This window comes from Tribolium castaneum, chromosome 7 (genome assembly GCF_031307605.1).
Source record: "Tribolium castaneum strain GA2 chromosome 7, icTriCast1.1, whole genome shotgun sequence".
NCBI classification, from domain to species: domain Eukaryota; kingdom Metazoa; phylum Arthropoda; class Insecta; order Coleoptera; family Tenebrionidae; genus Tribolium; species Tribolium castaneum.
In genome coordinates this window covers 16,403,282-16,430,731 of record NC_087400.1, presented here as the reverse complement: position 1 = coordinate 16,430,731, position 27,450 = coordinate 16,403,282, and the positions used below count along the sequence as shown (strand labels likewise).

At 30.7% G+C, this 27,450-nt stretch overlaps 2 protein-coding genes across 8 annotated transcripts; both read right to left on the bottom strand.

Annotated features, from left to right (window-relative positions):
- Positions 1 to 4,219: 4,219 nt before the first annotated feature.
- LOC655897 (carboxypeptidase A) lies at positions 4,220 to 14,557 on the bottom strand. 7 transcript variants are annotated; one of them, XM_064357788.1, is made up of 9 exons: positions 14,369 to 14,557; positions 14,246 to 14,311; positions 13,880 to 14,194; positions 10,617 to 10,762; positions 9,826 to 10,564; positions 5,514 to 5,778; positions 5,248 to 5,452; positions 4,998 to 5,189; positions 4,220 to 4,801 (listed from the first exon to the last, which is right to left on the bottom strand). In XM_064357788.1, exons 3-9 carry the CDS (start codon positions 14,109 to 14,111, stop codon positions 4,265 to 4,267), a joined length of 2,316 nt encoding a protein of 771 aa, XP_064213858.1. In that variant the 5' UTR covers positions 14,112 to 14,194; positions 14,246 to 14,311; positions 14,369 to 14,557; the 3' UTR covers positions 4,220 to 4,264. The 7 variants fall into 7 exon arrangements, with proteins under 7 accessions (XP_064213858.1, XP_064213857.1, XP_008196741.1 ...); XM_064357787.1 differs by having other exon boundaries at positions 14,363 to 14,487; XM_008198519.3 differs by having other exon boundaries at positions 13,880 to 14,311.
- A 3,507-nt stretch (positions 14,558 to 18,064) lies between these two features.
- Positions 18,065 to 20,295, bottom strand: LOC655811 (brachyurin). Its single transcript, XM_064358019.1, has 6 exons — positions 20,288 to 20,295; positions 19,261 to 19,473; positions 19,042 to 19,208; positions 18,557 to 18,643; positions 18,365 to 18,504; positions 18,065 to 18,304 (listed from the first exon to the last, which is right to left on the bottom strand). Exons 1-6 carry the CDS (start codon positions 20,293 to 20,295, stop codon positions 18,125 to 18,127), a joined length of 795 nt encoding a protein of 264 aa, XP_064214089.1. The 3' UTR covers positions 18,065 to 18,124.
- Between the last annotated feature and the right edge of the window lie 7,155 nt (positions 20,296 to 27,450).

Genomic DNA, 27,450 nt, shown 5'->3' with positions numbered 1-27,450 from the left:
ACGATAAAAAATAATTTTGTGGTGAGGATAAACACAAAAATCAAAATACAGGATGTTTATGTTATTAATTTATTAAGATTGCAATTTTAATAATTGATAAGGACGATAACAGAAAAACACTACGTTATACAGGATGTTCAAAAATAATTTAAAAAATTCGAATTCTGTTTTGCCATGTGAATTTATTTTAATGTGGCGCCATCTATAAAACTTCACTTCTTAGTTTTAAACTAGAAATTATAAATCTTCTAGTGATATAACCGAATCTAGAATTGTTTTCCTCTATGGTGACTCCTCTTTTGAGTAAAAAAAACACAATATAAAAACATACAAAAATTGGAAGGAAAAATAGTAAAAAAGTGAAAACAACCAAACATGTGCAATAGTTTATTCAAACAAATGTACATAAAGTTATTTTAAGGTAACAGTAAGTATATTTAAACATTAATTTCAACAAAAATCCGATTTTAAACATATTGTGGTTGATGACAATAATTATTATAATCGACTGATATGATATCCAGATTAGTTGTTTGAAGCAAATTTCATGTAATGAGCTTTCAATTTAATATCTTTTACGAGCCTGTTGTAAATTACAAAATCGTTTTTACATATATTTATTTACAATATCATGAGAAAAATTCTATTTCTATTTTTTCAAAAATTGAACACACTGATGTATGGTTTGTTGTAGAAACAAGGTAGGCATTATTGGGTATTGTGTAAATACACCCTGTACACACATTGACAACAAAAATCACAACTCTGTAGTATTAGGATACTGAGATCATTTTTGAAAAGTGACAATTTATCACTTTCTTATTTTTCGGGAAAATATCTTCTGTTCAACAATTTTAATCAAAGACATTGAATTAACGTGATTTTAATAATGTTTGGCCTATGTTGGAAACACATTTATTAAATTAAAATTATCTGTTTCAAAACAAAAGTAACTAAGAATGCTAAATATACGGTGTCAATCATTATAAAATAAATTTGCCGATATCTTCAAAACTACCAAGACTTTGTAGTTTGCTTAGAAACCATAGATACCTCAAATTATCTCACATACGTATAGCTCAAAAATATATTTTTTTTAAATTTTAACGTAATTCACTGTAATTTTAGTTAACTCTTCAATTTGTTTATACAGGGTGTTTCACATAACTTTACGAAGCTTGCGCCTATTGTACGCATCCAAACATATAAAAGTCACAAAACACTAGATATAAAAAATATACATTTTTGGTAACCCATGACAGTAGTTGACCATGACCGTTTCATTAATAGTCGTAAATTTCTGTTTTTCTCAAATAATTATCATGTGTTGTATCAAGAAATAGCATGAGTATGATTCTAATCATATTCTTATCTTAATCGATAACTAACTAAAACCGGTGTAATTTTTTATAGGTGCAGGCTTCGTAAAATTATGCGAAACACCTTGTATTGTTAGTTATTGACAATGTATATTTCATAATTCATTGTCACATCTAAAGTCGTTATTTTGAAACAAATATGTGAGTTAATTTGTGACGTATGTATTTAACAAAAAGAATATTTAAACAAATACATTGTGTTTGTTCACAATTTCGATCTATGATTTCCAATTTCTTGTACTAACGTCACAGAATAACGCAGAAGCTACGAAGAACTATAACTTAGGAGATGAAACGTGGTACGAAATCGCAGGATTTTCTGAAACCAAAAAAATAGTACGACGGAGTAAAAATAAAGACGCTTCGAGCATTACCCGTCTCCGTGCCGAATCGTTTGAAATTAATTAAAATTCAACCAATTTACTAATTACTTGGAAAAAAAATCAAAAATGTTGAGCTATGCACTCTTAACAGACTGAGAAAGAAAAACTAATGGCTAAATTCTTTATCAGAAATATGAGAAAAAAATTATTTAAAATTCAAAACTTTGCGCTTCGTCCCGTGGTTTTCAAAACGCTGCGAATACAGGGTGACTTAGGGGTGTGTAATCGCTCTATTGCTATTTCAAATATTGCGATGCCGTTTTTAATATTCCTTTTTATTATTGTATTATTTCTTTATTTTTCACCGAATGCCCAAATACCAATTTTCATAAATATAAGTTCAAAAATGACGGATTTTTATATTTAATCCCTTTAGGAGTAGAAATTCCAAATGTTCTTAATCTTAAACACACGATTTTAATCTTTAACCGAAAGGTCAAGTACCAATTGCATGGATGCAAATTAAAAATTACGGATTTTTATTCAAATTCCAACCTCTGTTCTGTTAGTATTTCCAACTAAAATAGTATTTCTTTACTTTTCATGAAAAGCCCAAATACCAACTTTAATTAATGTAAATTCAAAAGTTAGGAATTTTTATACAAATTTTATTACGCCATTTAACCCTCTTAAGGGTTGATTTTTCGAAAATTTTGAAACACGCCTTTGTTCTTTTTTAGCCCAAATACAAATTTTCAAAAATATAACTTTAAAAATGACGGATTTTTATTCAAATTTCGACACCCCATTTAACACCCTTAGGGGGTGATTTTCTAAAAATTATTTCTTAGTACATGCCTACGTTATAAAAGCTACCTATTGTGAAAATTTCAGGTTTTCAGGTTTAGGCTGTGCGTTGATAGGTCAGTCAGTCAGGGCAAGCAATTTTATAAACCGACTGTCCATAAAAGAGTGTAGGATCTCAGGTGGTTCTGAAATTTGAATTTGCCGTATTTAACTATTTTATTTCTATGAAATTTCTGAAAAGTACCAATTTTTATCTACTCGGGTAACCAGTAAAACCAAATTTTTCATATATTAACATTGTGCGTTTTTTCTTGAAAAAAGCGGCAAACTTTTACTACCTACTACGATCCGACATTCAGTTATAGACAGATTGTATGTAGATTTAATTCTCTACAACTTTGAGTGGTATGATTAAAAAAAGTCTTTGCTGTTACTTCAAGTAAGTACTTCATGTAGTTTTTACTTCAAGTAAATACTACCTAACGTAGCATTTACTTCACGGTATATTTGAAGTAAGTAGTAAAAGTAAATACTTCAGACTTTGCTTTATGTACTTTGGTATATAGGGGGCAATACTATGGAAACTTCCAATTATCTGTAGTATTTGCTTCATCGTGAAGTATTTACTGAAGTTTTTGCGAAGTTGCTTATGGAATAACTTCGATTTCGTGATTTCGTCAAAAAACTGCTTAAAATAGCTAATTTTTACCAATTATAATATAACTCATAGACAAATATACGTAGAATATAATGATTAAAATAAAGCAGAATTCTTCTAGCTTAAATGCAGAAAACGTTAAATGGATGAGGATCACTATAATCAATAGAAAACAAATAGGATGAGAAAATCTAGTATATCCTGGGTTTCTAGAAAGTGTTGAGGATTTTCTTTTAAACCAGTAAATGATAACTATTAACAATTGTTATTGGCCTAGACACTTAAGTACTATATCACTAGCGCAAACAAATTCTCACAAGGCTACAAACACCATTTCTAACATTATTTTCACTTTACGAAAAATAAAAAAATTAATGTCAATCAGTTGACATTAGGAAAGCCGTAATATTTACTACACAGAGAAATTTTTACTTTATGTAAAAGTTTACACTTCAGTAAATACTACAGAGTAAATTCTTCTACTTCAAGTAAAAGCAAATGCTTTTTTAATCATACCACTCTTTGTTCCTTACAATTTTTTGCATCTTCAACTGTATTTCCAGCGTTTTGATAAATATATGAGGGTGTGCAAAAAAATATCGCTTAGAATTATAAAATTTGCGTTCCACCTTATATTTTTGCGAGCGCTGGCAAAATACGTTTTTTTTTACTCCCTACGTAGTAAATGTGGCACTTCTTCAGATTTTGAACAAGTTAATTTTTAAATATTTTAATTAAAAAAATCAGGCAATTTTTACAATATGTTCTACTTTTTCTTATTTACCCTTGAAAATCAAGCTGTTTCGCTTAAAAAAAATGAGTCCTACCAGTAGTAAATACAGCAGTTTTTTCACATTCAATGCTCTGAAAACAACTGCGTCCTCTGGCGACAATACGGAACTATCGAGGTCAGAAACGCTTCATACCCTAACCTTTAGATATTCGTAGCAGAAACCAATGAACTCAACAAAAAAAAAAAACAACGCGGTCACCAGTGATCAGTTTGGCAACCGACCACCAGAGCGCACCACCTCAACCAATAACAACCAAAATCACAAAAATATCACTTTATAAACCACCAATTTACAAACAGAAATCTATTTCGACTTGAGTTTCTTCCTTTTCTTCACTTTGTCGACCTTACCAGCATCGGGCGAACTTTTCGTCAACCTCCGCAACGAGTGCTTTTTAAACTTACACTTGACAAAAGTGGAATTTTTCGCAAAATTATGAACGATAAAAGTGGCTCCACGACTCGGCCCTGCCTCGTCCTTCCACAATTTCTCCTCGCTTTTCGCTTCGATGCAAATCTCGCGCAACTTCTTCCGCTCTTCAGCAATTGTTTTCTTTGTTGGTTTTATCTGTTTGCGGACGATTTTTCTTTCACCGCTGACGTTCCGTTTGAATTTAGTTTTCGTTTTGATTTTATTCAAACGGAAAGTTTTAGTGTTAGTATCATTGGTGGTGGTATGATGTGAACAACTCGGTTGTGACGCCAACATGGCGGCGGCTGAACTCACCGCCATGTTTTCTTTGCGCTCGATTGGAACTGTGGCAGGTCTAGGACGGTTTGCTAGACGTTTCGGCGCCGAAACGGGTCGCGTCTTCAGTAATAAACCATGAGAGGGTTTTCCCTACAGCAATCACACTCTTAAAACAGAGTTGATTTTCTTGTATCCGTTCTCGCAAAAACGTAAAATTGTGCTCTTGAACGAACGAAGCGAAAGAGTGCATCAAAATAAAAACAGATTCAAATAAGAGTGCAATTTTACTTTTTGACAAGAATATATTTACACAAACTGTTCACTCGCTCAAATCGTCATGGCCTACCTGATTATGGAGGCCGGCTAAGTTTCTGAGCTTGATTTTGCTGTGAGGTCTAGTCTCGTCCATCTCATTGGCACAATAGATCCTTAGCCAATCTTTCAAACCGGAAATGGAATGAAATTCGGAATTGGGAATACGTGAACAGGGATTTTGACCGGTGAGGTCTAGAATTGAAGCACCTAGTGATCTACCGACCTGGGGATAAACCAATCGATTAGTTTAATCAAATCGGCCGACTTTTGGAAATAGTAACCTCTTCGAATATTTGTGGAGTGTATTTTGGAGGAACCAAAATCGTGTGGACTTTATTGTGAGATTCTTTTATGGTCGCTGGAAGGACGTTTACGATTCGACCTGTGTTGTAGTTACATTCGAGAGTATAACTTTTTGTTAAACCGGTGAGCTTGAGTACAGCTACACGGCCAGAGCCTTCTCGACTCATGCCGTCTCGACGGTCCCTAAAATAGTAATAATCTTGTGAGCACAAGTATAAAAATAAAAATTCAATAAATCACACACCTGAGATACATATTCCTTTCGGTGAAATTACAGGCAGTGAAGTGAAAATTATGATTATTCATACTCATCAGTTTCGGTAAAAGCATACATTCGACGTTCCGTTCCAAGTCTTGAAAATGATTTCCGTACATAAAAATCCCTTTTTTAGACGCATGGCCGTGCAAATCTATGTACAGAAATAGTCCGCTTTCGTTTGCGTTAACTTCGATATTTTCATCTTCATCTTTTACAATTTCGGCACTTCTACATCTTCGACACATCTTACCTAACGGAAAAATATTCGACTTGGGTAATTTTAAATTAAAGTAAATTATAGCAGAAATGTATTAATTATATCTTTCTGTTGAATTTTTTGGTGTTCGATGAATCAAAAACACCAAAAAATACCACACTATATTTGTAAATTTTGCAGTAAAAATTCGATAAAATTTATTAATCAGGTTCTGATTCAGGTTTATTAATCTGCTGTATGTTTCTCAAATATTGCTGTATTGTTTAGATGTTTCATTAAGCTAAACTTGTACTCATTGATTCTGCTTAATTTTTGAAATAATTTGATGTTTTTGACAAAAACACGTTTTATTTAACAAATTATTATACAAAAAGGGAGAATCGTTGAAAAGTACAACTTTCACCACTTTGAAGGGAAGTTCAAACTTATCTGTTCCAATTATTTAGCGCATTGCAATTTGAAATATAGAAGAATTAGAAAGTTTGTTAAAAGTTGAATAACTTGAGAAAGTTAAATGGAACACCCTATTTTGCTTCTCAAATATTATTAAATTGTCTATCTATAAGCATAAAGTTTCAAATGCTAAAAGTAAATAACAAGATATTTCACTTTAAAAGTTAATTTCAGCAACAATGTACAGTATTCATGAGCTTTGTTGTAACCATTTGTTGTAAGTTTAAAAGGAGATTTAAAAATTCGACATAAATTAAAATTTTAGTTATTTCACTGTAATAAATAACGAATAATGGCCTAAAAGTAACATTAAAGTTATTAGTCGCTGAAAATTTCACTTTTCGATACTAAAGCAAAAGTTATTTTTTTTTAATGTTTATGATGATTTCGTCAAAAAAATCAAGTTATTTAAAAAACAAAGCAAAATCGACTAAAAACAATTTAGCTTAAAAACATCAATGTTAAAAGCTACATCCAAAAATGCAAAAATATAGGCTGTTCCATTTAAAAAAACATAAGTTTGTATTGTAGCTAACTTTAGAAACACTCTATATACTTGAAAATAATTTTATGTATGTCAGGAGGTTGGTACGTACGGCTTTCGTAAAAAAAGATTAATTTTTTAACATTTAAAGGTCAATAATAGAGTTTTTCACATCGCTGAGACACCCTGTACTTTTACATAAGCTGTTTTAAAAAAAGTTTAAATGATGAGCACAAATATATTCCAAGAGTCTAGCTAAGATATGTGGACGACGTTTTAAATAAGTATTTTCGACAACAAATACGAAATCAATGATCTTGAAGAAAGGGAAACGAAAAGACAACGCAACTAATTTAAAAAGTGAGACTGCTAAAAGAATATTTTTACAGTATATTAAAAAGTCATAATCACGGACAAATCAACGTATTCTCCGAAAAAGACTGTATTTACTTCTAAAATAAGTCCACTCATTACTTCATCATTCTTGAACACACAGAGTGACCGAGGGGTGCGTGCATGCTACGTAACATTTTTCTATACAAGCTATCAATTTAAATTTTTTTAAACGATAGGGCTGGCAATAAGACACATTCTAAAGATATTTTAATTTGTTTATTGTTAACGCTTTTTATTATCTAAAATCCATATATGATATCATGTTGCTATGGTCAGAGAGTTTGTTGATCAATAAATTAAGTGAAAAGTCGATCTCTTTTTATCATTTTCTAAACTAAAAGTACTGTACTTCGAACTAACATTTAAGGACGGATTGAATCCAGATTGAAACCTTATTACAACCACGTTGAATCAATCAAATTATTGTAAACTGCCGTAAGCTGAGCAAGTTTCCAGATCAAGACTCGGTTCGAGACCATAGCAACATCATATTATAGATTCTAGATAAAAAAAGCGTTAACAGAATGTTCCAAAATAAAATACCCAACTAAGTTTTGTTTATTTAAATGGTGCAATAAAATATAGTGTGTTTCATTTGAAAAAATCGAGTTATTGCCATTTGGAGCTTGTCATTTTCAGAAAATCGTAGTAGACGACTGTAAAAGGTATTCACAGTTTCCGTCACATGCATCAATTCTTCTTAAGAATGATTCTCTCGGACTAGCCACTGTTCTAGGCGCAATATTCACACACTGTTCAAGCACTCGGTTTTCTAAATGTCTCCAATCAACAATACGTGCGTGTTAAAATCTTTTCTTAAGCAGTCCCCACAAGAAATAGTCAAAAGGCGTCATATCTGGACTTCTAGAGAGCAAAGGATATACGGAACTCCTTCCTATTCATCTACATATGTTCATCAATAACTGCAACAACTGCAGCTTCATTTCCAGCCAATGTAACTACTCTTCTTATATTTAAATTAAATGCTACAATGTGTTCAAAAATGGTCATGCATCAAGTCACCTGTGAAATTTGAACGTGATGTGCCGCTTAGTTTAAATTGTGAATACCGGCAAAGTGATAGGTCCATCAAAATAATGTAAAAAGACTTCAAATCTAAAAACTAGAGAATACACAACAAAAATCACGGAAATAAAAAAACAAATCAAAATAAACCGTATATTTGAAACAACTTTGCCCAAAAAATGAGTAAAAAGTTATTTCAATGATTTGACAGAGATGATAGTACTGTAACTACAATAATCATTTAGACAAAGCAGCACAATAAATTTGAATTCCATAGTCGACTTGATGAACAACCTTTTTTTGAACACATTGTATTACAAATTCAACAATGTTTGACAACTAGGAAGTTTGTCTAGAAAGTGCTGTGTTATCACTATGTTTAATTTATTAAAACCAAGTATTTTACTATCCACGTATTTTTTATAATCTACGAAATGTAATGTTGGTTGCTTCAAAAAATTTTTCAGGCTCATTATTACTCGCGGACCACCCCGTATCACTGGTTTTGGTCCAGGCCAGCTTCCGTCTTCTGTAGTTCAGTTATTATTTAAGTTGGAGTTCTGATATTTTGTAGATATTATTTATACTCCAAGACACATTTCAGGAAAATAATTTTGATTATACAAAGTGTTTCAAAAAAGTATGACAAACACAATATTTTTAAATGGCATGTTATTATTTATTTAAATCCATTAGAATGCCTTTCTAGACTTCACATGTTTCTAAAGTTTTTTTTAATTAGTTCAGGGATTAAAAAATAAAAACCAAAAAAGTCAGTTTTACACCATCAGTTTCAAAAATTAATAAAGATAGAAACAGTGGTTTTTTGATGACATTATTACTAGATATACATGTTGAACAAGGTCTAACAGACTTATTAATTAAGTTTGGTTGATCTGAATAGCTAGAGAGTGTTTACATTTTATTTTCAAACTTTTTATACTTTGGAACATTTTATTTTCCATATTTCAGATCAAATGACAACCCATGTTTATTTTTATAACATTTGCTGAGGAATTAGAAAACGAACATTTTCTGTTTTATAGACAATATTAAGTCTTATTACTCTCATCCGAGAATGACACCTTCATAGTCAAAATATACAGGCTGTCTCAAGATTGACGCCCGTGCTTTGAAAATTTGATTCAGGGAGCTAATACAAATCGAAAGTTAAGAGTAAAATTTTTTCCAATTTTTCTTAGTTATCTAGTAATTGATAAAAATGTAAATAATAAGCGATGTTAGCGATGTTAAAATTCTTTCATTCGCTCTGTCTAGTGACAAGTATTATTAATTTCCTTCGGTTCTATATGTTTAAAATGATACAATATTACTGCATTAATCCATTCGAGATTTTGTGGATATGTTAAAAGTTCGGTTATAATTTAGATAGTTATGTGTATGATGGTAATGCCACTGCTGAGGGTTGTGCATATGCGGAAAAGTTTAAAAGTTTCCAAATCGCATTGTTTGTGACAAGAAATTTCGCAAAATCGCTTTTAATAAAATTTAATGTTTAAATTTTAAATTTTAATTTTTTATCAATAACTCGATACCGAAGTCCAACAGAACAATTTTTCACTCTTAAATTTCGATTTCTTTTAGTCATCTAGAACAAATCCTAAAAGCACCGGCATCAATTTTGAGACAGCCTGTTTTTGATGTATTTATCTTATTTTATGCGAACATAAATATAGAAATGATATAATTAGTTAACTCACCTTTACATTTTGCACACCAAACGCTTCCTCCCTCCTTCTCCTCAAGACTCATATTCGACACTTTAACACTAATCGTCGCGTCTCCTTGCGACTTATCCACCACATCCTCCTTCTCATAGCCGTAGTGATAGTACCTTATCAAAGCCCTTGCAGCATAAACTGCCGGATGTTGTGCCAAAATCGGATTCAAATAAACTCGATTTAAGTTAACACCTCTTGTATCCGTCCTATAATGTCCAAGAACTACACCATCAGGATTCAAAAACGGAATCATCTTGAAAACGTACAATCTTCTCAACATTATCGCAACCGGATCGTCACGAGTCAATAGTAGATTCAGAAAACCGTTAAAAACAAAACTCGAAGGAGTTTCTCCTGGATGAACCCGAGCCGACACGAAGACGACTTTCTTACCGACGAATTTAAACGGTCGACGGGAATTTTTATCGGGAAAAAGATTTTTCAAGCGGGTTTCAATTTCGGGTGTTATTCCATGGTAAGAAGAAATTGTCAAAAGGTGAATGTCGCGGCCACCTAACGATCGACAAACTACTTCTTTATGGTAGTAAATATCGTCCTCATAGTTGGCTGTGAAATTTTCGAATTTTAAATCAATGTTTGTTAATAGTTTTTGAAGATCGGTGTAGGAAAATGGGTAAGTGAAGGCGAAATATGTGATACTTTGGACATTTTCTGGGGTTTTGAATTTAAAACTGAGAGTGAATATGTCGTCAACGGTCTGGAATTTATTTTCCTTATTTTTTGTGTTTCATTTTTGTTGGATGTCTTACGTTATAGATGGGCTTGTCACGTATGCGTTCCCATTGCATTTTTCCAGGGACTGTACGATATACGGGTGCCATACCTTGACTGTACATTTTGCCTTGTCGATTGAGATCGACTATATTGAGGCGTACTAGAAGACATGGCGAATGTGCTAGAATGAAAATATTTACATTTCGTTAAAATTATACATAGTTTCTCTTAATCAAACAAACATTTTAAATGAAAAAATCAAATTATCCTATAGATAGTTCAGTTGAAGAACAATAGAGATTAAAACAATCAAAAAAGTAACATAATTTTTTAGAAATGAATATTAAAAATTATCAAAAAATCTAATGATATAGTATTCGACTTTCTCATAACAAAAGCAACAACTTAGAAAAAAACTGCTTCAAAAACTGCATAAAAAGTCAAATAACAAAATTTTTAATTATTAATGTTGTACAGGGTGCTGCATTTTGGATGTCCAAATAGAAAATCTCCGAAACTAACACGTTTAGGGAAAAACGAGAGACACATTCTCGGGTCCATTTTTTGAGAAAAAAATTTTGGTCAAAACCGCATCCCGCTATCGTCTTTTGTTTCCGACTTATAAACAAAAGTTGAGATTTTAGTGAAATCTGTAAAAGTTTTATTTTTTAGTTAGGAATCACAGGCGGCTGTGATATTTTTGAAAAACTAATTTTTTTCTGATTTGGTATGTCTATTTGTGTAATACATTCCTTTTAAATAGTTAAAAAATATATAACATTTCGCTTTTTCTTTATAGTAGGCCATGAAAAAATTTTGGATTTTCAATTAAAACTATGAAAAACGTATTTCCCAACAAGTATTTATAATTTAATAATTTTTTAAACACTAATTTATTCAAAAACTGTATAATAAATTATTATTAGATCAAACTTTTGCGATTACCTATCAATAAAATTTTATTTTACAAAAAAATATCAATCCAAACACCAAAATCAAATTATATTTTTGGTAAAAAAAAATACATACAGCGTGGAATTTTTAACTGAAATAAAATTCATAACTTTGATTTAGGCGATTTTGGTGAAAATTCCCGAAACAGGCAATTTTTATTTTTCCTTGCCTACTATTTGGTGCTTATGGTTTTTGTTTATCTGTTGTCAGAAGTGCACAGCCGCCTCTAACTTTTTTTTTAATGTAATGGTATGTCAAGTGACACCTCGTATGAAAGGGCATTTTACAAGATTACAACGCACTATTTGTTTTTTAATTTTTTTTCAAAGGCTACGTGATAAAAAAATTAAAAACAATTTTATAAGTTGAACATCATTTTAATACAACAATTGTTCAAAATGGGCACCAGTTCTTTCCTAAAATATAACTTCGTAAATAACATAACGATAGTAGCATGAATTTCTAACATTTTGCAACATTTCTAGTGTGATTTGCCTAATTTCAATTTATAAAAATTGGTTTTCATTTTTTTATCGTGTAGGCCTTGAAAATATTCAGAAAACAAAGAGTGCGTTGTATTCCTTGCAGAGCGCTCTTACACATTAGGTGACACTTGACATACCGTTACATTTGAAAAAAATGTTAGAGATGACTGGGCATTTTTGAAAACAAATGAACAAAAACCGCATACACCAAATAATGTGCAACGAAAATCAAAAATCGACCTGTTTTAGAATTTTTTACAAAAATCGCTTATATCCAAGTTAAAATTTTTATTTTAGACAATAATTCTACACTGCTTTAATTTTTTTATCACTTGAGCATTGACAATATTTAGAAAACAAATAGTGCGTTGTACTGCTTTCGAAGTGCTCTTTTACATGAGGTATCACACGACTTACCGTTACATTTGAAAAAAAAAGTTGGAGGTGGCTGTGTAGTTTTGACAGCAGATAAACAAAAACCATATCGACCAAATGATGGGCAAAAAAAACAAAAAGCGACCTGCTTCTGGAATTTTTAAAAAAGTGCCTATATCCAAGTTATGAATTTTATTCCAGTTAAAAATTCCACACTCTATAACATTATCAACGTTCTCCGACCTACATTGCACTTCACTAAATCATAAAATGGTGTCATCAAATGGTAGTGACACATCGTTTTCAATGTTCTGTACGTATTTTATGTAATTGAAATCTATGACCATTGTATAATTGTTTAATTGAAAATAACTTTAACATAGCTTATTTTGATATTACATTTTTTACTTTAATAACAAAATTTCTAGATTATCCACACGTTTAATGTGAAATAATTTTTCCATAGCCAACTACTTTAAAATATTTTAAATATATATTTATATCGAAAGTATATAAAAATATCAAACTGTATTTATAATGTTTTCAGTTCAGAAATAATAAGCTTTTCAAAAATTGCATAGTCAACTATGATTTCTATTTAAAAAAAAACTTTGTTTTTACAGCTAAATAAATAAAAAAAACGCTGATAAAATTATTAAATTCTCTGTAAAAAAAAGACTGTATAATGTCTTTTTTCAAACGTGTATCTTAATAAGGAAGATATGAATTTTTTAAGATTTCACTAAAATGTCAACGTTTGTTTATAAGTCAAAACAAAAGACGATAGCGAGATCCGGTTTTGATCAAAGTATTTTTTTCAAAAAAAGATTTCGAGAATGTGTCACTCGTTTTTTTCTAAACCTCTTAGTTTCTGAGATCCCCTATTCGCACCCTGTACATTATCTGCGTATTTCAAGTAAAAGTCGACCATTTGCTAAAGCTGCAAGATAATCTGAGTTAAATAAAATAGAAATTATTTTGTCTTTCCGTAATTTCGAACATTGCAACTGTATACAATTTTGCTTAAAAAATACGATACAAGCGAGAACTCTAGAAGGCTATTAAATATTTTATAGCAATACAAATTGGCAGACATTTGAGCACACATTATGGTATGGTATTTAAGGTAACATTATTGGGTAAGCTTTTATTTCATTTAAATGCGATTTCAAGTGTCAACAATTCGTAATGTTCTCCACCACCATTTAAAAATATATGCAGTGTTGCCAACTTAAACCGTCATTCTTGATCACTTTGTATTTATACTTTTCGCTTATCAGAGCATCCTATATATGGTGATTTCCAAAATAAGAAAACAATCCCAAAGACGAAGTTTTCAATTTTATCGCTCTCCAAAGGCTTTTATTGACTGACTAATTTATTGGATTTTATTTGAATACATGGGCTCATAAAATTTAGTGTCATTTTTGAAGTGATCATTAAAAAATTCGTAAAAATGCACAGATTTGAGAATCGATCTTTACCTTTTACTCCAAAATAGAACCAAGTCCTGTTCCCGTTCTCGAACTCCGTCCCACAACAATCGGGCTTCGTCCAAAGATTGAACTCAGCATCTGGGACTTCAGGTGTTGACTTGGTCGAACTGTTGGGAACCGGAATAACCGATTCATTGGGGTGAACGTAGACAACTTTAGCTAAATTGGCCGAATCGAATTCATTGTAAAAAGTGAATCCTGAACATTCAATTCCTTCCATAATTCACTTGATACCACAGTAACCAAAGTTTCCCATGATCAAAAATCTACACGAAAATTACGTCACCCCCGCAACACTTTGACCTAGAAAGCGTTTTACTTGAATTTTGTTCAAATTTTGACCGAAGTAAACACAAATGTAAACAGAAAGGTGACGTCTGGAACCAATCAGCTGTTTGGTTTTTTAGGTTAGAATCGATACTACAACGATTTCGTGACTGAATCCAGGAAAAATGGGTCAAATCCACTCACCAGTACCTAAAATATCTCACGGAATTGTTTTGACACGAAATATTCTTATAAACTTGTCATTTTTTCAGCTGACAGTTGTTTTGTATTTGTTTTGACATTACACAAACATGACAAGTGACATTTGGATGGAAATTCAGTTTTTCTGAAAGAAATTGACGGAAAACTGTACAGAAACCGTCACTAGAAATAGTGATAGTGATACACGTAGTGTTTTATTATGTAAAGCACCTTTCGGAGTTACGCAATAATTACTACGAAAAAAATTGGCTTCTAGGGGAAGGTAGGGCAAAGAGGCGCATGCAAACCGTCAGTGGTGTAATGGTGGTTGTCTACGTGTATTGATTATGAGTGGAATAAATAATGTAAACGCCAACGTCGCATTTTACCAAATTATTTATTTTTATAAGATTGATAAAAATGTAAAATAGTTATTAATGATTAGATCTCTCATTGTATAAATTACATTAGCTATTAATTTTTGAAATGCATAACTAATTTATAACAAGTTTTAAGAGAGAATTCGACGTTGGCGTTTACATAGTTTTGAAACAGCTATTAGAGTCCTGGAACTTAAAGGTAGAACACGATAGATGGAGCCAATGCGTATTTGATCGAGCGAAGAAGAAGAGATATCAACTAAATGGAAAAATTACAAAAAGTAGAAAGAAAAAGATATTCGTTAGATATCTTTTACAATAAATTTTAGTACTACATTAAAATATGAAATAGTTTCTTACGAAGGATCTAAATTATTTCCTTAATCCGACTTTTTCTTTCACTAGTGGGTAATAATATTTTTTTTCTTTAATTGTCACAATAATTTGCTTACTACAGATGATTTTGAACAAATTAATAAAACAACCGAAAGTGACCAAGTTTAACTCACATTAAAAAATATTTCTTAATTCTTCAAGCAGCTTTAAAATGAATTACTACGACAAACGCAAAGAATTCAATAATATATTTGGTAAATGTTGTTTTTGCTTACAGAGGCCATTTGAAACTATTGTTTTAAATTTAGCAGTGCAATTTACATTAAAAAATTGTTCTTACAAGGAGTAAATTGATATTGATCATACAGTGGCTCAGCTAAGACTTTCGAGCCTGATATCTCAATATTTGTCAACGATTTTTATGAAATTTAAAATGCAGATATTTTAGAAGAGAAAGATTAAAATCCAATTAATGCAACAACTTTTAAAGTCTTAAAAACGTAATTTTTACATGGCTTTTTAAAATGTTAAGCCTTTTAAGACGTACATTAAAAAATTTATCGGCAGTGAAAAATGCTGTCAGAAAAAACCCGTTCGTGAATGACGTCTGTTTCGCGAGAAAAATGAGAATCAAACGAATCTTTGTGAGACAAATGAGCGCTACCATTGAATTTTGGTCAATCCTAGTCGCAGAAACGTAACTGTCACACAAGGGACATTTAACAATTATCTCTCCATACAAAGTTAAAAAACAATATTTTTGACTTACTTTTGGTACTGGATATTTCAATTCTTTCAAAAAAGACTAAAAGACTGAACAACAACTGAAAAATTCTAGACACTTGAACATTCAGGACTTTGGAAATGTTTCGTACACTGCTGATTGGATTCTCTTCAAAAGCTTGAATTACAGCCCCAACTATTGCTTCGTTTTCAGTGACGTGTTTTGTCCTCACTCGATTTAGTTCAGGTACGCTTCCTGTGTCTTTAAATTATTGACGATTTTTTGAACTTTAACTCTCATAAATAACATTTCACAAAAAGTCTAACGAATATTAATTCCTTTTTCAATAACACAGAAATTTCAGCCGCTGTTGTTGGTTTTTAAAGTAATTTCACCAAATTAAAACAATTTTTCTTTTCTACAGCGCGTACACTTTTGACAGTTTTTTTCAGTGCAACACAAAATGCCGCATAGAAATGCTTCATCAAGTGTTTTAAACGGTGACTGCCCAAATTACTATCAAAGTTTGGATTAAGTTTTTAACAACAAAATTTAATTTTTTTCTTGGATCAGCCTAGCGATTTGGTTAATTTTTTGTGTGGCCATTTATTTTTCGAGGTTTAATGATCCCAACGGTCATTTGGCTTAATTTTAAATAAAAGAAATGTTTTTTAAGATTTCATTTTTAACTTGAGGCCATTTTTTGCCCATAATTAAAAGACCATCTCCTAAAATATGTGCTTTCTAAATTTCATAACAATCCGTTGACAAATAACTGAGATATAAAGCTCGAAAGTCTTAGCTGAAACACCCTGTATAGTTTCAAAAAAAAATATTGTTCTGTTCGGATATTGAACTGCAAGGTGAGGTAAATGATTCTCGTCTAGTTAACATTGAAACGGATTTACTTGTAAAAATTTTGGGCCGCTCTACTTAAATGAATACGCTGTTAATAATTGTCAAAACTGTCAGTTGTGAAATTCACAAATTACCAATTAATTACATTTAAAAATTTCGTTAAAAAACGACTAAATGTTTCACTGTGCAAGATAAAACTTTTAATAAGCTTATGTTTGAATAGGAGAGTTAATAAAGATAGTATGTATTAAACTTAAGTCTGAAAATCATTTTCAGAATGAAATTAAAAAAAATAAAAATATACTAAAACTATATTTTAAATTAATTTTGTTTGTTTAAAGACAAAAAAAATTAATAACAAATAGGTCTTATCTCTTCTATTTCTATTTTTATTTGTAAACTGTTTTTCTTTCTTCAATTAAGTGCTTTTTTTATCTAATCTGCCAAGTTTTTATTTTAAATTGACGTAGACAAACCTGGTAATTTTTTCCTACTTATGTTTATTATAAAACAAAGATAATGATCGTTGGAAAATATTGCATCATCTCTATTTTTCAAATACAGGATGAGTCAATAGTGGGTTACCTCTGACATGTCATAAGATGCAACCAAAAATACTAATTGCACTTACCACTTTGATCCTTCGTTTGATTTATATTTTATATTTTATATTTTATATTTTATATTTTATATTTTATATTTTATATTTTATATTTTATATTTTATATTTTATATTTTATATTTTATATTTTATATTTTATATTTTATATTTTATATTTTATATTTTATATTTTATATTTTATATTTTATATTTTATATTTTATATTTTATATTTTATATTTTATATTTTATATTTTATATTTTATATTTTATATTTTATATTTTATATTTTATATTTTATATTTTATATTTTATATTTTATATTTTATATTTTATATTTTATATTTTATATTTTACGTATTAAAAACATATTGAAACATTTTTTTTTCAAGTTGGTCAATTTGATGTAAAATGATATTTAATCACCAGTCAACGGCAAAAATAGTATATTAAAGTATAAGTGAATATAATTAATTAAATAATGAATATTTTACATTATTTTTTTATTGGTACACTTTGAAATGAAGTGAGATCAATATATCTATCGTTGTTATGAAATTGATTGTCATAATAAAAATCATTAAAAAGTTGCCATTTACCTTCACGTTTCTTGGGTTATTGATGTTGCCATAGACAGTTCAATAAACGCGCGCTTATAAAAATTGAATTTGTACACGTGTGCTTTAAAAAAGCAAAATAGATTACTAATAAAAACAAGTTTTTTTAAACTTTTGTTTTTCACATCATTTTCCACGATTTTTGGTTGTAACTACTTTCAAATTTGAATTTTTCAAATAAAATAAGAAATAAACATTACAACTACATTTATTTTCGCTACAACTACATTAAAAGTCTAACTCAAATTTCTCAAACAGTGCTAGTTTGGTTTGGCCAGACCACACTTTTAATCCAGTCGTAGTATTTAGCAGTCCTCGTATAACCCGAGGGATGATTTGTTTCACACCCATGGGCACTTGCCCAACTTACAACACCAACATGAAGGGCTTTATCTCCACTTCCAGTTATCAAAGGACTTCCACTATCTCCCTATGAAAAAAAAAAATATAATATTTGCAAAATAACCCAAAAATGAGAGTGAGAACTCACATTGCATGTCCCTTCAATCGTTTCACCAACAGCACACAGCATACCATCGGTGATGGTTTGTTCGCCGTAAATGGCCTTACATTCGTCGTTGGTTATGGTTTTCAAACCGACGAAATTAAGGTCATTGACAACACCATCCCCTTTTAAGAAAAATAATAAGTTTTGCTAACATTAACAAGTTCGGGAACTTACAGTCACCGGAAGCTCCCCAACCACTTACAGTAACTGGTTCAGCACCCCCTATATCACTAGTATCAAGAGAAATGACTTTGATATGATCTAAAACAATAATCGTCCCAAAATCAAACCGTCTTGTGAAGTACAATGTGTTTTTAAATGATTCTCATCTAGTCATCTGTGAATTTCTCTTGTGAAATCAGAAAATGCCGCTCTATATAACTAATAATAGGCATTTAGATATCGAATATTATCATTCTCCATTTATTAAGTCTCAATTCGGACATAAGCTTGATAATAAAAGTCTTTTCTTGCACGGTGTAACAATTTAGTTGCATTTTAATGTAATTTTTAAAAGAAACTAATTGAATTTGTCAACTGACAGATTTGACATTTACTGACAGAGGATTCAATTGAGCAGTGCGGCACAAATTTTTTTACATGTAAACCAATTTCAAAATTAACTAGATGACAATCATTTAAAAACACATTGTACTTACCATTAGTTTCATAAACTGTGTCAATTCGGATAAGTCCAATGTCGTTCTCCAAATCTGAAGGTTTATAATCTGGGTGAACCACCGCATGGCTGGCCCCCAAGGTCACTCGATTTGGATCCGCGTCAACCAAAGAATTTGCCCCCAAATGAAGTGTAAATGCAGTTGCGCTGAAATTTCCTCTTGATTTTTTAAAACTTTTTTTTGCTAAAGAAATTTTACTGATAGGTGCAATGTCCGGCCGTTAGAACCCATCTGGTATCAATCAGAGCCCCTCCACAGAAAAACGAACCCTCACTGGTGTCGAAATACACAGCCACTTGCCAAGGAAATTGACCATCTTGGGCAACATCACCGCCAACGATCCCAACATTGAAGTGTTTTTTGATTGGAACTGCTGTGATGGTCCGGTGATGGGAAAGAGAAACTCCAGCACTTTACTTCTAACTACTACTATAATTTATTAAAATTTGGAATTTGGAATTGACATTAGGTCGTACAGTAACAACTAACTTATTCTGACTGCCCTATAACATAAAAATGATTTCTTATATATAGAGGGATGAAAGGCGATAAGCGGAAGAATGTACAAATAAAAGTGGACTCGAGATAGTAAAGTAATTAGGTACAAAGTTGAACATGCCGGATGTAGATGATACAAATTAAATTTAAGACGTTTGCTAATGATAATGAAAGATGTTTACTAATGATAATGATAATTATAACGTTAAAGGGATATTTATAATGGGTACATTACACCTCCCTCCGTAAAAGAAAATTAAGAATACGATTTATCGGTTCTTAATTTTGGTAGTGATGACGATGTATTTGGCGCAACCGGACTTATATCTACTGCTGATGAATGAGATTCTGAATGTGAGCCTGCTGAACTATCATATTTTACATTATAAGATGGAGCTGATGATGATTTTTTACATAGATTAAATATCGAGTGATTTGAGTGACGTTTCTTACAATATTTGGACAGCGAATATAATGAGAATATTATGAAAATTACGAAAATCAAAAGAAAAATATGATTAGTATAACTAGTATCCTGGAAGAAAGTTAAATCTTTATTTAATAATAATTCGTCTGTTGATTTGGCAATATCTTGTAATTTATGGCTTGCTTCTTTTAATGTGTCGATGTGAAGATTAGTAGGTGTTATAGGTAATAGATTTAAAGAAAAATTTTTTGTTTTAGTTAAATTAATGCAACAATCGTCATTTAATTTTAACTGAGGTACAACAGCATTGTGTGTACTATTACGAATTGTTTTATCGGTTAAGAAAGTTGCGGAACTTGTGTATAATTTACAATTTGAGTTAATTTTTAAAATTCCAGTATTTTCTAAGAAAAGGGTTATGTGTGACATTTGAAAGCAATTTAAGGCGATATCAGTTCTTTTGGGTAAAATATAAATCCATGTATTCGGTTTATCCAATTTATGCCAAATTTCTAAGCGAGAGGTTATAATTCTTATGTTGCAATTTATTGGGATATTGAGAGGAGATTTTAAAAGTTCGGTTTCACATATAGGTCTAGAATTTGTATAGTAGAAAGGTTCCGAAGTTACACAAATAAAAGTTGATTCATCTAAATTTTGACAATTAGTTAACTCATTTAAACCTAAATACAAATTATGGTTTTCGGAGATTGCTAGATAATTGAATGACGGTAAAATAAATTTATAATAAGAGGTTGAGTTGTCTAAAACCGGTAATGGAATTAATTTATAAAGATTAAATTGATTTCGATTTACAAGAGGTATTGATAGAACATAGCCAATTCTGTTGTCGGTGAAGAAACATTTGATTGTGAGTAATTCTAAATATTTGTGTGCATTTTCGCGGCTAACTGGTAAAGGATACGTAGATGAACTAGGTAAATGTGGAATTGTTTTACTCAATTCTTCGATCAATTGAAATGGTGTTATGACATAAGGGTGTAAAATGTTTGATCTAGAAAGTAAAATCGTGTCCATAACGGTCGTTATTTCGTTTTGTAATGTTGTAATAACTAGATTTAATAAAGAAAAGTGTTCGTCTAAATTTTGTTTTAATTCTAATGCAAGATACCTATTGTTTATTTTACGGGAATAGTTACTTATTTGTATAAGATTTTCTTCAAAAATTTTGGAGTTCTTATTCAAATCTGTGATGGTATTGTTAAAGTTCGCTATTGTCGAATTTACTACCATTATTTGTTGTTTTAAAAGTTTGCCTAAATTATATTCGTTTTTGTTTATCTGATTTATAATTCCATTATAATATTTAGCATCTGCTTCATCAAGTGTACCAAAAGCAGTTTTTAGAGCATCGCCAACGATATTTAACCAAGCGCGTTTAGTTCTCTTATTATTAATAAGATTTTTGAGATCTACTTCTGATTTATGCAAATAAGGTACTATATGTTTTAATAGTTTTAACGATGATTGACATAACGCCATTAATGAATGTTGATTACTTTGGCAAAGATGCAAAGTTTGATTATAAGCATGATCAACGAACGATAACTTATCTTCTAATGAACTTATATCGAGGTAGGATACTATTTGCCAATGTGTCTCTTGAAATTTCACATTATTTATGTGTTCAAAATATATACCAGAGAAATGGTTAATCGGTGTTACGGTGTACTGTTGTTGATCGGTGATTTGTGCGTATTCAAGTGTTGCTAATAAGCTGATAGACAGAATGAGTTGCCTGGAATAATAAAGGAAAATTAGTGATAAAAATTGATAAGTAAAAATAGTATAAAAATGCCTTAAATATAAGCAAGTTTTAATTTATTACTATGAACTTTATGTTTTTTATTTTTAATCAAAATAGTGTAATTTACTGGTGAATTAATTTCTGTAATTTCATAAGGACCTGAATAATTTGGAGAAAGTTTCCTTGACCTATTTAATTTTGATTGTTCGTTTAATAGGAATACTTTGTCACCAATTTTAAAATTTTGGTTTTGACAGTTCTTATCATAATATTTTTTAGATTGTTCTTTTGAATCTAAGATGTGCTTTCTCGCAATTTCGTGAGATTTTTGCAGTTTTAAAGTTAAGTTATCCATGTAGTCATCGTAAGTGTACTTAAATTCAGGAGATTTTGTTATGCTTGTAGGCAAATTTGCTTTAGTTCCGAAAATTAATTCAAAAGGTGTATATTTGGTTGAAGTATGAACTGTTGTGTTGTAGGAAAACATTGCAAAATCTAACCATTCATCCCAGTCTGTTTGGTTTTCTCTAATGTAGTGTTTTAAATAATCAGCTAAAGTGTGATGACTTCTTTCCAATGCACCATTAGATTGGGGATGGTATGCCGTACAGTTTATCTGTTTAATTTTAAACAGTTTTGCAATTTGTTTTAATAAATTTGAGGTAAAATCTTTTCCTTGATCAGTTACAATTGTTGAAGGTATACCGTGTTTGCAAATAAAGTCGTGAACTAATTTTTTAGCAATTGTTCCTGCTTCATGATTTGGAATTGCATAAGCTTGAGAATATTTAGAAAGATCATCCTGCAATGTCAAAATAAATTTATTACCATTTTCTGATAACGGTAGCGGTCCTACTATGTCCAAAAATATGCGTTCAAAAGGAGTTTCACTTGTTGTTGTAATCACCATTGGTTCTTTACTTTTCTTTCGAACCAATTTATTTTTTTGACATGACTCACACGTTTTTATAAAATTCTTGATATCAGATTTCATTCGTGGCCATTTATAATATTGTTTGATTCGATTATAGGTTCTATGAAAGCCCGAATGTCCAGCACAAGGATTTGAATGATATTCCGTTAAAATCTTCTTAATTTCTTCTTGAGTGTTCGGAATTACGATTTCATTTGAAAGTATGTAAATTTTAATGTTAGTTTTTCTAAAAATGTATCTTATCATTGAACGAATTTTGTGAAAATGAAGTTTATCAAAGGAAGAGTTTAATTTAGGTAAGCTTATGGATTTTACGTTATCAGCAATTAATCGGTTTTTTAATTTTTGTAAAATATTAAACAAATCTTCGTATGATATAGATTCCCAATAATGTTCTTTTGTTATCATATAGTAAATATTTTTGTTATTTGCTGAATTTATTGGTATTTTGATTACTTCGTTGACGTTTAAAGTTTCTGTTTGTAACATTTGATAGCTGTTAGTAAATTTCTCTTTTATTTGTATTTGGACTAATTCCTTACATTCGAGATCCTTTGAAATGCATAAACAGATGTTATCGGTTGAGTCGATAATATTACCATTAACTTCTTCAATATTATCATTGGTGATAAGAGTTGTTCTTATTTTTTTTAAGAAATTCGCATATGATTCATCGTCGTCCTCAGTTCGGAAATGATTGACACACAGATTATCTAGAGGAATTCGGCTGAGGGCATCTGCATTTTTATTTAATTTACCTGGTTTATAGAGAATTTCGTAATCATACTCCTCTAATGCTAGTCGCCAACGTATTAATCTAGAACCCGGATCTTTCACATTAAATAACCACGTTAATGGACGATGATCAGTTATGATTTTAAATTTTCTACCATATAGGTACGGTCGAAAATGTTTTACACTCCAAACAATAGCAAGAAGTTCTTTTTCCGTCGTTGAATAGTTTGATTCGGCCCTATTCAAAGTTCTACTAGCGTAAGCTATTGGTAAATCATTAGGAGGTTCACCTTGCGACAAAACTGACCCGATAGCAAAATTACTTGCGTCCGTTGTCAAATAAAATGTTTGTGTAAAATCTGGATACTGCAATAAAGGTTCATTGGTTAATATTGATTTTAAATTTTCAAATGCGCGTTGTTGTTCACTAGTCCAAATAAATTCTGCGTTTTTTCTTAATAATTTGGTTAACGGTTGTGTTAAAAAAGAAAAATTTGGAATAAACCTTCTGTAATATCCGATTAATCCAAGGAATGTTTTGACATGCTTTTGTGATTTTAGAATAGGATACTCTGAAATAGCTTTAACTTTATTGGGATCAGGTTTAACACCTTGATCAGTGATTTTATGTCCTAAATACATTACTTCGTGACGTAGAAATTCGCATTTGTTTGGTTGAATTTTTAAATTGTGTTCTGATAGTCTTTGAAATACCTCTCTTAATTTTTTATTATGATTTTCTAAAGTATCTGCATGAATTACTATGTCATCTAAATAAACAAAACAACGGTTATTTTGAATTCCAGATAAAACATTATTCATTAATCGTTGAAATGTCGCTGGTGCATTTTTTAATCCAAACGGCATACGATTAAATTGATAGTGACCTGTGTGAGTAGAAAAAGCAGTTTTAGGAGCATCTTCTGTAGACATTTTTATCTGATGAAAACCTGATGTTAGATCTATTGTTGAAAAATATTTTGAATGTCCTAACTGGTCCAAAATTTCAGAGATATTAGGAAGCGGATATGAGTCACCGACAGTTATATCATTGAGCTTACGATAATCGACAACTATTCGCCATTTTTTCATTCCGGAAGAGTCTGATTTTTTAGGTACAACCCATATAGGAGAATTCCATGGTGAATTAGATGGTTCGATAATATTTTCATCGAGCATTTGATTAATTTGCTTATTGACTTCTTCTTTATGAACTTCTGGAAATCGGTATGTTTTAGCGTTAATTGGTACTTTCGATGATGTAGGAATATTATGCGCGATTGTATCTGTAAATGTTAGTTTGTCACCATCGATATAAAAGATATGATTAAATTCATGACAAATTTGTAGTAAAGATTGTTTTTCTTCTGAATTTAGATGATCAGTTCGTAATAAATTTGAAATTTTTTCTAAACGTTCTGATTTGAAATTATTATCAGAGGTACTCGTACGTAATGAGGAAATATTCGCACTATTTTCACTATAATCGATTGGATCTAATGTGACTTCGATATTTTTAATATTAACGATTTTTTCGGTAGTGTTTAAAATTGAGGTTATTATGTTGCTATCTTTGTCAACCTTTACAAAACTTGGACAGAGATAAACACCTTCAAGTATATCAATATTTGGACAAATGCCTTCTTTTATTTCTCCGTTTATGGCTTTAATTTTTACAATTGTTTCTGTTCTAGGAGCTAGTTGAAATTTTACATTTGAATCAGTTTGATTGTTTTTTATTTTATTTGAAGAAAATTTTTCATTGTAAGCAGGAATGTTCTGACTTAATGGAGGATTAGAATTAGATTGTGAAAATTTTGATTTGTAATCGCGTTGAATTTGCGCACGTATGGGATATTCTAAATGGAATATATCTAGATGTTTATCATTTATAAATAGTTTATCATTTTGATAATCAATTAGGCAGTTGAACGATTTTAAAAAGTCGTTACCTAAAAGACCGTCGAAAGGAATCGGGAAATTATCGGGAACTGCATGAAAAATATGTGTAAATTTCTGATTGCCGATATAGAAATCTAAATAAGTATAGCACAATGTTTTCGTATGCTGAGTCACGTTTATATCAATACCCTTCAGAGTGATAAGATTGTCTTCATAACAATGAGTTTGACCTTTAAGATGAGAAATTTTTACAAGCGAAATGTCAGCACCGGTATCTAAAAGGAATTTACCTGGATGATTTTTTAATTGAGCAATATTTAATGGAATATAACTTGTTACAGCAGCAATGTTTAATGTTGCAATTCGGCGGAAATTTGGTGGGCAGTCCTCGAGTTCTCCGCCAACGTCGAAGAGCCCGGGCAGTTTAAATTACTGCCGTTTGAATTTTGTAGGGACTGTGATGAAGATCTAATGCGGGAATTATTATTTTGTTCCTTTCGCGACTGGTTATATTGTAATTTACGACACTCGTTAATTAAATGACCATTGTTCTTGCAGTAATTACAGAATTTTCTTTGAAAATCATTGTTAGATCTTGGCTGGATTTTAGAGGAAGAATTATTATTATGGAAATTGTTACGATTAAATTTTGAGGAATTACTGGTACTTGGAGAATTGATATGTGTGTGATTCTGAATTCGGTGAACATTATTAAAATTTTTGTTCTGGTTGTGTTGTTGATTTTTGTTCCGACAATTAAATGAATTATGACCCGATTTGTTACAATAATTACAAAATCTACTTGACGAATTATTATTTACGTTTTGATATTTATGAATTTCGTATTTGGATTTAAGTTCCTGTTCCTCGTTAATCGCGATCGAGATTGCTTTTTCTAATGTATCCGGTTTTTGAGCTTTAACTAAAATTGACAAATCTTTATTTAATCCCGTGATAAAAACGTTCAAAGCTTCATTTTGCAGTAAATCAATGTTTCCGTTGCGTACTTCTTCGGTTAAATTGTCACTTAGCGAATTTATTAATTTTACGTAGCATGTTTCTACACGATTTGAAAAAGAAACGACACTTTCATTGTGATTTTGCCGACAGGAATTTAACTCCAATTGTCCAGCACAAGGATTTGAATGATATTCCGTTAAAATCTTCTTAATTTCTTCTTGAGTGTTCGGAATTACGATTTCATTTGAAAGTATGTAAATTTTAATGTTAGTTTTTCTAAAAATGTATCTTATCATTGAACGAATTTTGTGAAAATGAAGTTTATCAAAGGAAGAGTTTAATTTAGGTAAGCTTATGGATTTTACGTTATCAGCAATTAATCGGTTTTTTAATTTTTGTAAAATATTAAACAAATCTTCGTATGATATAGATTCCCAATAATGTTCTTTTGTTATCATATAGTAAATATTTTTGTTATTTGCTGAATTTATTGGTATTTTGATTACTTCGTTGACGTTTAAAGTTTCTGTTTGTAACATTTGATAGCTGTTAGTAAATTTCTCTTTTATTTGTATTTGGACTAATTCCTTACATTCGAGATCCTTTGAAATGCATAAACAGATGTTATCGGTTGAGTCGATAATATTACCATTAACTTCTTCAATATTATCATTGGTGATAAGAGTTGTTCTTATTTTTTTTAAGAAATTCGCATATGATTCATCGTCGTCCTCAGTTCGGAAATGATTGACACACAGATTATCTAGAGGAATTCGGCTGAGGGCATCTGCATTTTTATTTAATTTACCTGGTTTATAGAGAATTTCGTAATCATACTCCTCTAATGCTAGTCGCCAACGTATTAATCTAGAACCCGGATCTTTCACATTAAATAACCACGTTAATGGACGATGATCAGTTATGATTTTAAATTTTCTACCATATAGGTACGGTCGAAAATGTTTTACACTCCAAACAATAGCAAGAAGTTCTTTTTCCGTCGTTGAATAGTTTGATTCGGCCCTATTCAAAGTTCTACTAGCGTAAGCTATTGGTAAATCATTAGGAGGTTCACCTTGCGACAAAACTGACCCGATAGCAAAATTACTTGCGTCCGTTGTCAAATAAAATGTTTGTGTAAAATCTGGATACTGCAATAAAGGT